Here is a 17,467-nt window from a genome sequence, read left to right on the forward strand (position 1 = left end):
TCCTGCCATTATACAGCATTCCACATTGACCAGTCATTCACTACGGTCTTCTGATGGTATTTCTCTGAAACAGTATGCCAGTGGGGTGAGATAATAATTTGTTTGAGTTTAGAAAATGGCAAACAAGCCTAGAGAAAAAACGTGATTCAGCAGACTGTAGGAACAAGGGAAATGATTTCACTTGTTTTGTTTTCAAGTCTGACTATTTGATTAAATGTATTTTTCTCAATGAGTAAGTGAATGTCCTCTGTGTGCTGCCTCTGCATCCTTTTGTAGGTTACATGCAAACTAAACCTTGTACCTTATCAAGAAACTCAGTGGCCCAGCGCACCCCCTCCACACAGCTGTGAGCAATGAGCATCCCACCCCCAACTCCTTCAGCATCAACCCTCTAAATGCGTGCGTCAAAGGCAAGTTTACCGAAACCGGTTGGCTGGGCGACACACACACACACGCACACACACACGCACGCACGCACAAACAAACACACACACATACACACACACATGCAATCGAACCGGTGGATGAACTTCAGCTGGATAATGGATTAATGCATCAGACAGATAGCTAGCAAAACGCACAGCATACTATGAGCTCCAGATGTCAATGTATTGGAAGAAAACACCCACCCACCCACGACGGAGTGACTCACAGTTTAAAGTAGTTGAATAAGCGAGCGCCGGTGCGGACGGAGAGATTCTGCGTGGGGTATCTGACTTCTTTCTGGTACTTAAAGCTCTCCCAACTGTGATTTTATGGGGAAGAGACGCGCTGAGCTCGACCCGCCATACGGACTGACAGTTGCTGCGCGAGGCGCTGGTGCCAGATATGGATAGCGCGCGGGATACCTCAGGACGCTGGTGCGCATCTTCATAAAGTGCGACACTTTGACACCGACGAGGCCTAAAACTTAATTCGTCCCGAGTCAAAGTTGCTGACAAACCGAGGACAAGGAGGACACAAGCGCTTCTTCCAAACCAACCCACCAATTTAGAGAGAGCAGTTTGAGAAAAGCATCCAACGTACTTTTTACAAACCTTCACAGGAAGCTCTGAAGAAGAGAAGATGCGTCAAGAGGTTGCGGGGAGATTTCAGATGCTGCTTCTGCTTTGGTCAATACTTCTCCTTAGTTTGGGGACGGGGTTTCCTACCAGACACAAGAATGTTGCCCACAAGGTAAGTTCTCCTCTGACTTTTTTCTTGTGTGTTGCCTTTTTTTTTCGTAGCTTAGAAAGTTAGACAAGTTTCAAAATGCTGCGACGTCTTTAAATCACACCTGCCGCACACAATTTTTTGAAAACTAGCTAATGCGTCTTTGAAACTTTGCACACGCTTGTAAAATGTATTTCCGTATAACTGTTCCATTTACAAATACACTAAAATAACTACAAACATCACAGAAAAACTGCAATTAAAGTTAAAAAAAATCGTGCGTAGCTTTTATTACCTATAAAAATGTCAAATTATAGTTATAACAATTTTTATTAAGTACAAATCACACTGCAATTAAGGGCCACGAGGGAACATTAACATTATAAGTTAGGTTAGTAATTACATTGTGCACTTTTGTTCATTAAAATTTGAATATTGGAGAAAAAAAGGGTAAAACTGCTTATTCAACACTACTCTCCATCAATGGTTCAATCAATGAAGAGAGCTGAAATGAGCAGATCAGTGCATGTTGTTCTCTTTTGTTCCACTTTTCTCTCCATGTATAGTAAGGTTTGCCATCACTGGGCAAACACCCTGCTATAATAAATCTAAACTCCCTACACACACACACACACACACACACGCACGCTCGCTCTGTGCAGTGTGTGGTGTGTGTCTACAGGAATGTTTGTGTTACACATGGACGTATTTGGATATCAAAGTCTGTTTGTGTGTGTTTGTGTCAGGGTTCAGTTTTTGCCTTTGAACTCTCTCCTTCTTGTGTGGCCACCCATGGATGCCCTATTGGGACTCTCTCTCATCATCTCTCTGACTGATGTCAAAGCAAAAAGAGACAGAGATGAAAAAGAGGCAGGGAAGAAATGAAGGGAATGATTAGTGAGGAAAAACATCTCACTGTGGCTTGTGAGAGTGTGTTTCTCAGTCACCAAAAGGCTGCAGTTGGTGACTCTGTACCTTCGCCTGTGACCTGCTAGATGCGTGTCTGTAAGTGGTGGACAGAGAGGGGGAGATTTGTAGAGGAAGAGAGAAGGAGGAGGGGAGACTCAGTAAAGCGGGTGCCCGGTAACGAGATGCTTATGTAACCAGAATAAGGCGAACCCTCGGCATCTCTCACACTGGAGCCGGGGTCAAGTGTCATTCATCTGATTGTTTACATTGGTTCTTTATTGTGTTAATGTGGAATTTCCTGTTTTTGGTTTTACCCCCATCTCTCAGCGAAGGAGGAGGAGGAGTTTGTGTGGAAGTGGCCTCTTTCCCAAATATTGGGACCTGTTTGCCCTGTCTGTTTGGTGTCCCCACCTCCACAACCTCACCCCGATTCCACCAGGCATGCATTTGTTGTCCCGTTTCCATTTGCAAAAGATGGCGATCAAAGAGCGCCCATAGTTTATTGTTCTTCTGTAATGGTTTGGAAACAGCCAAGTGCAGAGGCCTTTGATATCTGCGGGCACATAAATCAGGGCTGCCACATCGCCTGCCTTCCCAGCCTGCCCCCCAAGTCCACCGGATCCCATCCCTATCCCTCACCTCAGCCCCTGCTGCCCCCATCCACTCTCCCTAACCTGAATGTGTGTCACCATCGACAGTAGCAATGACAGTAGCCCAAAATGGATCCATTCTTTTCAGTCACTTGAAAGGAGGACACTGTGTTTTGCCAAAGGGGTGGATTTGTCATTGATGTTTGTCTGGGGAGAGAAGCAGTCTCCAAACCAGGCTGAGGTCCCCCGCTGCATCCATACAGTCTCCCTGTTAAACACGCTGCATGCCATCAGCCATCAGGCCTTTGATCAGAACAGCCCCACTACTGAGAAGAGGAGAGCAGGATCAGAGAGAACCAGGGGGGAGGAAGACGGGAGGAGGAGAGTGATATACAGGGCGAAAGAATACAGGATCCAGATGTGTAACAAGACGAGATGAGAAGGGTGTGAAAGTATGTGGCCTCTCTCATGACTCTGGACTTAGTCTTTTTGTGTTTGCGTAAGTCTTTAGGTTGTTAGGGCATGTGTGTAAGAGTTAGTGTATATGGTCACTGCTGCTCAGACATGCCAGTGATGTACTCATGCTAATAACAGGCCAGTAACATGTTAAAATGGAGCATCATGCTGGAGGATTTCTCCAGCTCATACCAGACAACAGAAATCAGGTGTAACATGAGAGAAGCTGAAGTATGGGGCCTTTTTTTCTTTCTACACTGACACAGAGAATAATGTTTGTTTGCCTTAGATTCTAAAAGTAATGCATTAGATTAACTTAACAATAGATTGGAGTTATTGTCAGTAATAATTGTTGTTGGTGCATTCCTATGAAAAGAAATTGACGTTTTAAACATAGACAATGCACAAAGAGTTTAAGCTTTAAGTAAGTCAGTTAACTTGAGAAAAGAAAACTAACTAGCTAATTAATTAACTAACTCACTAATTTACTTTCTAACTAGCCTATGCAATACTTTATTCTATTATATATTAAAAAGTCAATTAATGTTTTGGTCTACGGTATAAAATATCAGAGTTTCTGAGAGTTTCCAAGGTGACATCTTCAAATGTCTCGTTTTTGCAACCAACAGTCCAAATCCAAAGATACTCTGTTTACAATGATACAATGATATAAAACAGAGAAAAGCAGCAATTAACAGAATAGTTATTTATAATAGTTTATGTTTCTGTTGTTCACCTTGTCAGTTACTTGACTAGCTGTTTCAGCTCTGCTTGAATTAAATCCAGTGCTGAAAACAGGACCAAAACAATCTTAAATCTGTGAAATGTGTATTGATCTAAAAAGTGTTAAAATTTACATGACTATTCTTTTAAAATGTAGCACTACTTGCACTACTATTTTTTACTTTGTATTTGCATATGGTGTCCTGTCGAATATGTTTTGAATGTTTGATGCTGAGTATTCTTGGCAAAAATCTTGTAAACGGTCAGCTTGGATTTATTGCAATATGTGTAACATTTGCACACACTATTGCAACAAACATTGGATAAAATTACTGAGAGAAACGCTAAACATCCCCAAAAGGTTATCTACTTGTCACCACCAGTTTACAGATATCTGGGGAGGGGGCCAACTCTTCATCCATCATTTATCATGCTTGACGGGCTTCTCCTCTAAACAGGCATTATGTGTTCACATGCTTGAATTTGACTGACCACATAACTTCTTTATGGGACAATCACAAGCAGTCAGTGAAAAGTACGCCCTGTTCTAGAGGCCATAAGTATAAATCATCAACCGACTGGTCATTAATTCAGACATTTCTTCTCCTCTTTAGGCCTCTAACTGCCACTGGTTTGTTCTGAGCAGACCACAAGCTGGCTCAGCTCCAAACTGTCCAATCATACGTTTATGCCACTTTAGTGCATTCAGGATAATATAGAGTGAATAGCAGACAAGGGTTCATTAGAGTTTGGTTAGGTTTGGATTTTGGTTTTGACCAGTGTCAGGAATGAAATAGATACGTGTCCTATTAGAAGTGAAATAGACATATGCACACTGGAGGATCAGACCAACCAAAAATCCATTTTCAGTCACTGTATTCCAGATACACTACATATATCTACAGTTCCCCACCATTATAATGTCTCCAGTAATCACGATCAGTCTCAGAGATCAATGTTTTCTCCTGCTGGTCCTCCTTCTCAGTAGCTATAAAACCTGAAAGGTCAAATTAAGTAGTGGCGGCAGCAGAGCAGGTTCAGACACTTGCACCAGCCCAGGGGTCCCACGCCTCCCAGGCCCTCTCATTAAAGCTAAAAGAGGATCTCTCTGGCACAGGCCCCTCTTTGTCCACTGCTTGGATGCCATGACTGTTGTGGGAAAAAAAAAAAAATGAACGAAGGCTGGTTGGTCACTTGGCTGGTTAGTTGGATGCCTCAGGGGCTTTTTGGAATTGCTGACCAAGCTGTGAGGTGGTAGATGGTTTCAAGGTTTCTTCCTGGAAACAGAGCACTAATTGTTTCTATACTCATCAATGAGCCACTATAAATGATGAATTATTTTTGTCATTAGCATTAAAATAGCCACTGGCTTTTGAATGTATGCCAGTGGTTACTTTAGGCCTGTCTCCGCTGCCCTTGTTCTTTACATTATTGAGGGTGGTGTCTGCACATAGCGAGCATAGATGCAAAATGCATGAAATCGTTTCACCAGATTATTGTTTCTTGTTCATATAAAAACTTTGTAATTTACACTGTGTCTTAATCTGTATATTCCATCAGGCTCACGGCCACCCTGTTCATAGCGGTGGGGTCCAATACGTCCCTGAGACTTTGGAGCAGCAGAACCAGGTGCAGAGTCTGCTGCCTGAACCACACAGCCACCAGAGGAGGTGGTCGCACCCCCAGCACCGCTCCATTGGTGTTCTTCCACAGCCGGAGCCTGAGGAGGAGACCAAACCCTTCATCCTGGATCTCAAGAACTTTCCAGACCTGGCCAATGCTGATATCAATTCACAGAACCCCAACATACAGGTGAGTGAGAAGAGGGGCGTCGCACATTTCTATATTTGGGCAGATGTAGTACTTAAGCTTCTTAAACAGACTTCAAGACATTGATAAAGATATCCTAATTTTTAAAACTGACTTGGAAATACTGGACCCATCCAAACCCATAACGAAAACAAAGTATAGTATAGTTTGTGTGCTTCAGCCATACAATAACCAAGACCTGGTGGTGGTCCATTGAATGGGTTAAATTAAAACCCTTTATACAAGGAGAATTGGGTAATTGTGTCTTTTGATGTGTAAAATTGAGTATGTCCTTAATGTTAAACAATCAGCAATCTCTCAGTCTAATCTTAGAGACCCAGCTCTGTTTTGCTACGATTTAATTAAAGGCAAAGGGGCTCTGTAATCATAAGTGTTCATTAAGTCCTCATCATCTCCGTCTAAATTGACCCAAGAAGTTAAGAAGTTGTTCTGCTTAACTTGTCTGAGGGCAGTTATGCTCTCCAACTCTGGTCAGTTTAATCAGGATGTGGTTAGAGGGACATTATGATACCAGCCTATTGATATATCAAATACTGAGATGATGACTTTTCATGTAGCATACAGACCAGATGTACTGTTCTTTAACTGAAGGACTCTGCACCAAGGATATGCTCACTTAAAACAAATGGAAGCATTTCCAATTATCATATTTCTTTCCTAACTATGAAATTAATTTCACTATGGTTATGAAAAGATTTCCCCTGTAGTCTCCCTGTTGCCTGGTTTTCACATCAGCTGAAGTGGGCCCTTGGAAGTACTGTAGCATCTAGGATGAGTCATATTGAGGTAATGAGAGGTAGTTATCCAGAATAAATGCTCAGATTCTCTCCCTGAGAGGACTGTTTGGTTGGCTGAATGCTCATGCTCACGTCTGGCTGGCTGACTTAGACCAGGGGAGAAGGTTTGCCTGCTAAAATACTCCTCCGCAGATTTGAGATGGTTGATTTCTTGAGAGGAGCTTGTAAGTCAAGCGCTAAAGCTGCCTGGAAGTATCGTTAGTACTATAGTTTTGTTTTTGACATGTTCAGGCAAAAGAAGAATTAAGACAGCAACATTGGACAGTTGAATCTCCTGTTGTTAAGTCACTGTTTATAAGTCAGTTCTAAGTGTTGTTTTCAATGATGCTGCACTTCTCTTGGTGGTCTTGGTGTTCTTGTTTGTTCAGGTTCACTTCAAACTGACAGAGACCCCTCTCTCTTTGTGCGTAGGTTACCATTGAGGTGGTGGACGACCCTCAGATGGAGGTAGAGATGGACCTGGCCAAGGAAAAAGACTGGCTGCCCTCCTCGTCCTCCTCCCCCTCTTCCACAGTGGATTGGCTTGGAGGCAAGAAGCTTTTCTGGCCCCTTTTCTGGAGTTACACCGACGCCGATTCCAGCGAGGACAGCAACAGCCGGTCAGGCGTGGAGGAAACTGGCGAGGAAGAGGAGGAGGAAGATTACTCCCTGGATTATGGTAGTGAGGAGCCATTACCCAGCGGAGTGGGCGGAGACTGGGATACTCGTTGGAACGAAGGCTGGGATCCAATGCAGAGCTACTATGGTAAGTTTTGCCAAGTGGTACACTCGCTGTCTGCTTGTACAGTCACATGAACACTGCTCTTTAAATATGACTCCATCATGGCTTTTAAAAATATATCACAATTAATCCTGCAGAAGAAAAACATCCAAAACGGGAAAGTATGTCAATACAGTCACTGAATTTATCATATCAAAAAAAGAGATGGAGATAATGTGGACGTCTGGATGGAGCGACAGAGAGAGAGAGAGAGAGGCAGAATGAGAGAGAACAATGGAGAGACGGAGAACAACACAGCGGCTCAGGAAAGCTGCATGATAACTCTTCACAGTCAAAGAGAACTAGCATGCCAGCATGCGAGGCAGCATGAGCACTCGACCATCAGGACATTGTGGGTTATGGGCACTTTGAAGTCGACACTGGTCGTGCTGGTCGCAGAGGCCTGCCTTTTGAAGATGGGTCAGATGCGCTTGCTAATGGCAGCGTGAGGCCGGCACTGTTCCCTGGGACAAAACAACCCTCTGCTTGTGGACAATTAGAGGGCAGATTGGGAACTCAGAATGACAGGGGCCATTCGGCCAGCCCTTTCATCCTTCCCCGGGACCCCATGGGCCCCCCCCCCAGACCCTGGCGGCCCTCACTGCCCTCTGCGGCTCAGCCTTTTGAGCCAGTTCAAGAATTTCAGGGGCTTTCAGGGCCCTGCATAACTTTTACAGCTCTCTTCCCCCTCTTAATTCTGCCTTCTTCTGGTGGGAAAAAATGTTGTGTCTCAGCTTGCACAGACCACTAATTCAGTAGTAAAAATAGTAAATGAGAGAGAAAGAGATACAGAAGGTGTGTACAGTGAAAAAAGGGAAGGGAGACAGAGAACAAAGATAAAAAAGAAAAAACAGGAAAGTTTGATGGGCAGCTTGGCAGTGGGTAGGCCAATGTGTGTGAGTCCTGCTGTAGATCGGAGCACAGTCATGGGCTTACCACAGCCTCAAGCTTTCACTTGTTAAAGAAAATTCCCATAGATACAAATCTGTGTATGACTGAGCTGGATTTTGAAGCTTGTTGGTGTGTTCAAACCTCTACTGTTGTAGTGTAATGTCAAAATGCAGCTGTAGGTGTCTGAAAACCTGAGTAGTTTTTACTCTGTAACCTTTCCCTTTTCCATCTGCCAATGTATAGACTTTATCGGTTCAAGTGTTGTGCATGCAGAAAAGCCAGGAAAGGGCAACAATGCCTATTAAGTGGTCACATCTAAAGACTCGGTGAACATAAATCAAGGATGTCTGCCTTAGCTTCTTCTGTAATTAAGACTCTCCTGAGACCTCATTCTCGTATGGCCACATGGCGAGCTGGCAGCGCCCACAAAGTAAAATTGGGTGCTCGGTACACCCAGGCTGGTATTTCTGCACCCACCTCGCCTTTAATCAAGAATGACTTGTTTTCAGTGTTATTAACACCACAAGGAAACATGGTGCGGAGGCGGACAGCCACAGCACAGCTTCTCTCTCTCTAATTTTACTGAAGCCTGCTTAAAAAGAATATGGGTTTGCATGGGGAAGGTTAGACCAGGAGATAACTGTCATTTATGTGGACTGAAACAGTTCAGAAACTTTGAAAGAACAGGGTTTACTTCCACACAAAACTGTAAGGTGTTTTTGGATTGCAGGATTTTTTTCAGCTCACGTTCATAATCCCTGACAGCAAAAGCTGCTTCCTATTAGCTAGTAGTAGTAGTAGTACTTGATATAATGCTTTAATCTGAGTAGAGTCTGATCAGTTTTCTTAGTCATACAAATTTTGATCCATGAACTAAAGCAATAGTAACTATGTTTGAATTTTCCTTCCCACAGAGAAGGAGACGGATGAGTGGACTCCCTGGTCTCCCTGGTCTCCCTGTTCAGTGACATGTGGACATGGTGAGAGGAAGAGGACCAAGTCTTGTGGCTACTCTTGCACTCTGACAGAAGCCTCTAAATGTGACCTGGAGCCTTGCCCTGGTGAGACACACAAATGCCAAAAGAAGTACAGATTTTTTTGTGCCTTTGCTGATGTCCCAGCTGGTTTTTAATCTACAGCTCTTCTCTCCTTCTCTCACTCTCATCTCCCCTCTGTAGGCGATGTCAACACCGTGGTAGAACCTTTCCCATTTGACATGGAGAATGGCACAGAGCCATTTGGGACAGGTGAGTTTATCTAATGAAGATCGCTCCATAACATCTCTCATTAGTTCATTAGTTCAACATTATAAAGCATTTATTTGATAGTACCCCTTTGGCTAATTATGGTACAGTAACAAAGGAAAGTAAAACCGGCTTGTTCAAAAGTGTGTCATAGATGTTCATCAATGCCAGACATAACATTCAGGCTTGACTCTAAAGAAATCACTGTCAGTGCTACCATTAATGCTACCATGAACAACTCTAACAAACAATTTCATGTGGTATTGCTGTCCTCTTTCCAATAGATGTGGACAGCTGTGAGAAGTGGCTCAACTGTAAGAGTGAGTTCCTCCAGAGGTACCTCCACCAGGTGTTGTCTGAGCTGCCCAGCTGCCCCTGCTCCTACCCCTCTGAAGTGGCGTACACCGTGGTCAGTGTCTACGATGAGACTCATGGCCGGCAGTTCCGCTGGCGTGATGCCAGTGGCTCTAAGGAACGCCTGGACATCTACAAGCCATCAGCACATAGCTGCATCCGCTCAGCACTTTCTGGTGACTCGTCTACTCTAGCAGCGCAGCACTGTTGTTATGACGATCGCGGGCGGCTGATCACACGGGGGAAAGGCGCAGGCACGCCTAACCTGATCAGCACTGAGTTCTCACCTGAGCTGCACTTCAAAGTGGATGTGCTGCCTTGGATCCTGTGCAAGGGAGATTGGAGTCGCTTCCATGCGGTGCGACCACCCAACAATGGGCTGAGCTGCCCAGAAAACCCCCATGAAGACGTGTTCATGAATGAACTGGAAGAGGCCAGGGAGTACTGAGGGACCACAGCCAAAAGTATCACTTCACTCAGAGAGTCAGAGGGCCCAATCCTAATTTGAGAGGAGACAACCTACCTTAAAAGTCATGAAGTATTACTTCTAAACCATGCATCAGCCATTTATCATGCATTGATGACTCAGAGGAAATGCACATTTGTGATTGGCAAATTTGTGGGGTTTAGAAATGATGGTGAAGTGTGGCTGTCTCAAGTTAGGATTTGGCACAGTGTCCTGACATCAGACTCAACTGAACTGAACTGAATTACATGAATGGAAAAAAAATGCAGTGTTCTCCCATAGCTTGCCAACCTGTTACACATCTGGCATGACATCAAGCTCTCTCTTTATATTCACTACACTCTCCTGGGTGCGTGTAAGCATGATGCCTACTTACTGGCTTTTTTGATGGTGTCCTGGAGCGCTTGTGATTGACAATAGCAACATATGGTAAACATCCTGATCATGCTTCTTGTAGGTTTTACATTTGAAAATGTATGAATATGGGCTGCATTGATTGAAAGAAACACATACATGGGCAGAGTCCGACAGATGAATATCCCAACTATGCTGCTACAATATAAGATTCTTCAGGTTCAAAAGGTATGAAGGGGACGGGACATTACTAAACCCAAAAGATGCCACATGCATTCACAGTAATGTACATTTAAGCCAATCTTTGGATACAAAAAAATGGTAATTGTAAAATAATTTGGGATGTGAACCAGAGAGGTAAGCTAAAATTATTTCAAAGTTTCTGTTGTCATTATGGAGCTTGCTAGTGAGAATTATGAAACTAGCTTTTAGGCAGTAATGCTACAGTAACAGCACATTTGATTTCAAATGTTTTGTCGCACAGATTGATTTCATGTGTTTCCTCACATCTTCACAGCCAGGAAAATATATGATTTGGGTGCCAAAGAGTTAAAAATCAGACTGTTGGTGCCTGTGTAACTCCAGCCTCCTAAGTCTCTTTGGTGCAAATGTAGGACAAACATTCAGTTCTACAGTGAGTAGATTGTGCTCATAGATATGTCTCTATAATGTTCTCAGGGGGACTAACCTACCATGATAAACAAATTTCATTTACCTCGACAATGGAGCACTATTGGACCTTGTACAAAGTGTATTGGGGTAAAGATTAGTACGGAGTATCGTGTGTGTAATCCCGATTGGAAGTGGTGAAGAGATAATGCTTTTGAGCAGTTTCTGAAAGTAATGAGAACCCTTATAACTGAACTGTTGCTATCAATACATTGTGTGGTAGAACGATGTCATTGCTGTTTAAGCTGTTGGCTTAGGGTCTTTGGGTTTATGTACAGAACTTGATTGGATAGAAAGGACATTCCCACTCAAATAAACATTCCTGAGAGGTCATGTAGTTAAGTGTCCTTCTCATGGCTGACAGAATATTGGTAAAGGCAACATTGTAGTAGTCAGTCTTTCACCATTAGGTATACTACAAAGGATTGAAGGCTGATGTCTAACCATAATAATAATAGTTTGTTAGCATTGTAGCAGTAGTTGTACTAAAACTCTGCACCTCGCTCAGTAAACTGTTGTGGCAGTAACCGTAAACCCTACTTAAAACTACCTTAAAACTGCAGGAATGGCCCTTTCTATCCACTCTGATTTTATGGATGTTCGCTCCAAACCTTTTTTTCAGGAATTCTGCTTCCAGATGTGCATATGCAGACATGCATTTACATTTTGGAATCACCGATTTTAAAGGAAGGCACTTTATTTAAAGTATGCGTGTGCATATACAGTATATATATGTATACACACACACGCATACAAACACAAATGATATATCAAAATGTACTCATGTTTGCCATTTGTTGATGATAGTGTAATTGTGAAGGGAAACTCGCCAGAGATGCTGCATTGTTCTATGAAAGTACATATATCAAGTGTTCTGTTGAGAAAAGCATGATCTTTTTGTGATTTCTGAATCTAGTATTACATATATGGTGTTGTACAGTATTTATTTGTCTGTTCTCTTTTTTTTAAGTTTGTTGAAGCTTTGAAATTACTATACTCAACATGGTGCACTAATCGGACTGAAAAATGAAGGCACCCATTATCAAAAGGGAAACCACTTGCCTCATATCACTTCATACAGCAACATTAAGTGTGTGTTTCATTTTACGTTGTACTGCAGTGCTCTATGAAAATGTTGTTGCAATTATGCTGATGAAATATATATATAAAGACCTTGCATTCATCATCTGACTTTTTAATGTGCCGTTTTTTCCCCCCACACTGTAGATATCTTGTAGCAGGGCCAAGCATAGCATAGTCCTGTAGAGCAAAATTCCTTAGAAACAACCCAGTAGTTATACTCTTTATTGACTAACCAAACTTTTCTGCACCTTTCTTCTCAAACAAGGCAGGTACAGTGCAGCAAGCATTTGGTTAGTGCAAACACGCCACTTCCTTGTTTGCAGCAACAGGTTAAACATTAGGGCAGCCAGTAGGAGATACAGGCCATACAGTTTTCTCTTTCATAGACCCCAAATGTTTCCTGGTGTCAAGACATCAGCAAAGAAGAGTTTAACCTCTTACTCACTTAATAAGAATTGGATCATCTTGTCTGTAAGGTAAATATGTAGCTAGAGTTAGCAGCCTGTTAGCTTACCACAAAGACTAAACACGGAAACAACTAGCCTGGCTCTGTCCAAAGGTAACAAAATCCGCCTACCGGCACCTTTAAAGCTCACTGATTAACATGTTGTTTGTTTAATCAATCATGAAGTGGACTATTTCTTGGCCACCTATCAGCTTTAAAGATGCAGGTGGGCTGTTACCATTGAATGGAGTGAAACTAGCTCCTCATTTCCAGTCTTTGTGCTAAGCTAAGCTAACTGGCTGTTGGGAGCAGCTTCACATTTACTGTACAGACACGAGAGTGCTATGAATCTTATCAAATTAAACTTTGACCAAGAAAGCAAATAAATATATTTCCTTTATATACTGTCAATTCCCTTTGAAAGATGATCAAAGGAAGGTCCCTTTATTTAGTGCTGAGTGACTTGTCCACATAGATGAGCTGGTGGAAGCTGTAGCATAATGCCGCCAAATAATAGGTTGTGGTTTTGTATGTTAGTATTTGCCTTGATGAGGAGTAATGGGCACGAGACTCTAATTTTTCATCTATATTACCTTTTCCACGTGTGATTACAGGATTCAATTAGGTATCACGGATGAGTTGACTTGTTAGCAGTGTGTGCATTTGCTGTTTGAACTAACAGCATCAAACGTTTCCTCGGTTTACTCTATTTCATCAACTGTGTGTTCTCAATCTAGCTTTGGTTTTCTTTATAAGTTCAGCTCACATCTAGAAGTCAAAAGTCATACTAACATTTTCTGTCCGGCTTCTAAACAATCAACTGCAGCCTTTTCAAGCCATGTGCGCTTCGGGATTTACAAATGTGTTGTGGGCAGTCTTCTGGTGGTGATTCACAAGAGTGACACAATTTCCTTGAATATGATTTTCAGGTGTGGTTTGGGCCCAAAGTTTTAGGTCCAAGGTAGAGTAGGAGGGATGATGCTGGCTATAAAATCCTTTAAATTCAAGCTCCAGAAAAGGCAGGCTGGATATCAAAAATAACGTCAAAGGGTTTCCACTTGACCCGTCAGACAAAATAGCCCTGCTGTACCAAGACTTTAACCTTTTAAGCTCCAGCATGCTTTAACAACCACCATCACTGTCATCCATCTACACTTTGGTTTCTAGGTTGATTTATTTCTACTATCATGTTTTCTAAGGCTATACTCTTTCTAGAGGATTAAATAACACTGGGATTAGAAGTTCAAAGGTCAGGGTAATGCAAATCCATAGGCTTAGGCAATCCAAATACTCCTCTGAGATACTCTAATTCCAGTAGGTCATGGTGTCTATCCTTCACTTCTGCTCTCATTGACCCATGAAAACAGAGGGGAAAAAAAACATGGCTGTGCCTTAACAATAGAACGTCAGGTCAAAAGTGGGACACAATTAGCAGAGGATGTACTAATGTTATGGAGATAGAAATCCATCCCTTTGGTATGTATACACTGTGTTATGAACGATAAGGAGCTTGGTAGGTTTACTATGGTCCTCCAGTGATTTCCTAAGTTGACTACAGATGAGTGCTGGGTGGAGGGAAGCCAGACACATGTTGACCACATTGCTGCCACAGAATAACAGATAAATAACCGCAGATGTGTAGACAGAGGAGAAAGCAGAGAGAGGGAAAACAGAAGAGGGAGGAAAAAGGAACATAAAAGAGAGGGGAGGTTTCAAAACTCTGTGGCTAAAAGATGTTATCTGAAATATTGAATGAAGCAAGAGTTTCCAGGCGGATGCATTTGAAAACCTGGGTGAATACACTTCACAGCTTGCAGAGGGGCATGTGCATCACGTCACTGAGGGAGTACGCTGTGGTTATACAGAAGCCCAGGCTCACCAAAGTTATTGTGTTTCAATTTTGTGTCCATTATTTCACACACAAAATGTGAAAGGATTGGATTTGCCATCCACAATTCTAAATGCCTGCTTCACCATGCACCTACATGTTAGCCAGTGAATGTGTGTGTGATGTGATTCATTCCTTTAGTTATAGTGCTGGTGGCCCAGGCCTCATGCCAGCGCTCGGTGGTTACAGATCTGTTTACTTTTGTAGGCTGGCAGGAACATGAGATTTCCTCTGGGTGTACTGCGGCTGGTCAACCTGCAAACAGCATGGCCCTTCAAGTCCCTCGCTGCTCCTGTTACAGGCTGCCTCGTCCCCATCCTCCCTCCCTGTAGATGACTTGTGATGAGGGCAACCCCACGCAAAAACACACACACAAGGGCCCAGTGCAGTCATGAAAACCGGCCATCGTGGAAACACACACCGTATTGATGCTAACAAACGTGCTTGCCTGCACACACAAACCCTTATACATGCTTTAGCTGCTCTACCTACAGGATTTATAAGAATGCCAGTGGATCTTAGGATCTAATGGATTATCTGGAGTTTGACTTATCCCATTCCTGGACCAGCCTGACACAGAGGAAGGCCTTGTTCTGAGATGATCAACAAGTCTAATCTCAAAATGGAACCTCCACCCATGAGAGAGTTAGAAAACCAAGGAGTTTTGGAGCACAGATTTTTTTTTTTTCTTGCACTAATTTCTCCATTTACAAGCAATACAAGTGGTTCATTTGTGAGAAAATAATTCCAAAAATCTGACGACAGCATCCTAACATGCTCACAGTGGCAATGTTAACATGCTGATGCTTAACAGGTATAACGTTTACCATGTTCACCATCTTACTGCGTTAGCAGGTTAACGTTTGCTAATTATTTATAAGCCAAGGTAGTGGGCAAATTGAAATTTTAACTTGATGATGAAAAGAGAAGTTGTTCCAATTATCATAAGGGGGGCATTAATGTCTCGGTTACATTTTGTGGCAATGTGTCCAAATGAAACTTAAGTCAAATCATGAACATCACCCTCATTATTTTAGTCTAGTGTCAAAATGTCCTTTCCTCCTTTGTATTTTTCATGCTTCTCAATCTTGCAAACCAAGGACAGGCAAATTGTTTTATCAAGCAAGAACAATATTCAGCACGATAATCCCAACACTGGACATCAATATCCTCAGAGAAGTCTGAATAACTGACATTCTTTGGATGAACCAGACTCTACAAACTTTTGTTTGTTTACTCATGTCCAGTGGGAGTCTTAATTTTCTCCCTCTCCCTCTCTCTCTGTTGATAATATAATCAAAAGAGCAGCCAACACAATACCTTTGGACATGAGAGGGCCCTGCAGATCCAGTAGTACTGAGGCGGCAGACAGCCAGCCATAACAACATCAAACAGCCCCTAGCCTCCAGCGTTTACACAGAGCCAAGACCCTGGACCAAAAATATGATTGCACGTTCTTTTTAAGATAAGAATGCAGACAAGCTTGGAGGTTATTGCGAACAATATGTACAGGTATGAAGTGGCCCTAGTGATAGAAGTGGCTGGATCGTAGTAAACAAGTAGGAAGAAAGTGGTATTGCAGGTCAGGTGAGCTGTCTTGCATGTTTTAGATGAGAATGTGAGATCTTGTTTTGCAGGAATGATGGAAACAAAAACAGACGACATTCTCATTTAATTGTGCAACAGGCCTGTTTTGACACCAAGAAACATTGCAATCTGTCATATTTCCATGGTGAGCCTCCAGTGCATGTTCTCAAAGAAAAGAGAGCGATGGGAAGAGTACTGGAAATGTGAGGAAACTGACACAGAGTACCCCCTGCTGGTCACCATGACTAAATACACAGGATTTAATGTGGACATCACCTCCTACTATTAAACCTGAAACTTTAGCAAACTTTAGTTGCAAACTTATTTAGAATGACTGGCTGATGGACTGATCTAACTAATATTTTGATTATTAATTAATCAGTTACTTATTCTAGAAATAAATAGATAAATAATGAAATATCCCATTTCTCATCACGGATCACATTTTCCCACAGTCCATCTTCAAACATTTTGTCTGACCAACAGTCCAAAAACCAAATATACTCAGTTTAGCAAATGAAAGACATAGAAAACCATCAAATAGTCACATTTAGAGGGTGAAACCAATGAATTCTGTAGGTTTTTTTTTTTGCTTTAAAAACTACCTCAAATGATGAACAGTAGCCAATTAAATTTCTTATGTTTGACTAAATGATTAATCAATTAAATGTTTTTGCTTTTTTAATTATTTGCTAAAGTTGTCATTTGTCAAACACAAATTCTCAGTTTGTCCTAAAGAATCATATTTTACTTTCAGCACCCCTGTTTTAGTGTCAAGTTAAGTGGCCTGAAAAATGCTTTACATGCATTTTAACTTAGAGGCAGTAGAGTGTAGATTTTCATTGCCTCTCTTTTTCAAGTTGGCAATTCCGCCCTACACACTGTGACTCTATTAACAGCTTGGTTTACCATGTAAAAATAATCCTATAGTGTGTGTATATCACCACCCACGGGATGAGATGTTGCTCAGATAAGTGTGATGTTCATTGCTTCCAGTTTCATGTCAGTCTAAAGGATGTTAAGTAAATGAGGGTACAAGTTTAAGAAGAGGACACGTTGAGCTTCTTTGCTTTATCTTTTAAAATGACAGCCGTATTGCGTCACCATAAAAGCTGTGCTCACATTTAGAGACCTAAATTAGCTAAAAATCTGTCAGATCAGATATTCTGAAATATTTTTTTTTCATATGGATCACCATATTTCTTCCTGCAAATAGGATGCTGTACAGGCCAATGCATCTGGAATCAAAGAGGGAGTGCATCAGAAGCA

At 42.1% G+C, this 17,467-nt stretch overlaps 1 protein-coding gene across 1 annotated transcript; it reads left to right on the forward strand.

Moving 5' to 3' along the window:
* Window positions 1–32: 32 nt before the first annotated feature.
* On the forward strand, window positions 33–12,397 carry ism2b (isthmin 2b). The gene is made up of 6 exons (XM_056405425.1): window positions 33–1,176; window positions 5,391–5,642; window positions 6,869–7,202; window positions 9,023–9,169; window positions 9,287–9,355; window positions 9,637–12,397. Exons 1-6 carry the CDS (start codon window positions 1,066–1,068, stop codon window positions 10,152–10,154), a joined length of 1,431 nt encoding a protein of 476 aa, XP_056261400.1. The 5' UTR covers window positions 33–1,065; the 3' UTR covers window positions 10,155–12,397.
* The last annotated feature ends 5,070 nt before the right edge of the window (window positions 12,398–17,467 follow it).

This window comes from Seriola aureovittata, chromosome 19 (assembly GCF_021018895.1).
Source record: "Seriola aureovittata isolate HTS-2021-v1 ecotype China chromosome 19, ASM2101889v1, whole genome shotgun sequence".
In the NCBI taxonomy this organism is placed as follows: Eukaryota; Metazoa; Chordata; class Actinopteri; order Carangiformes; family Carangidae; genus Seriola; species Seriola aureovittata.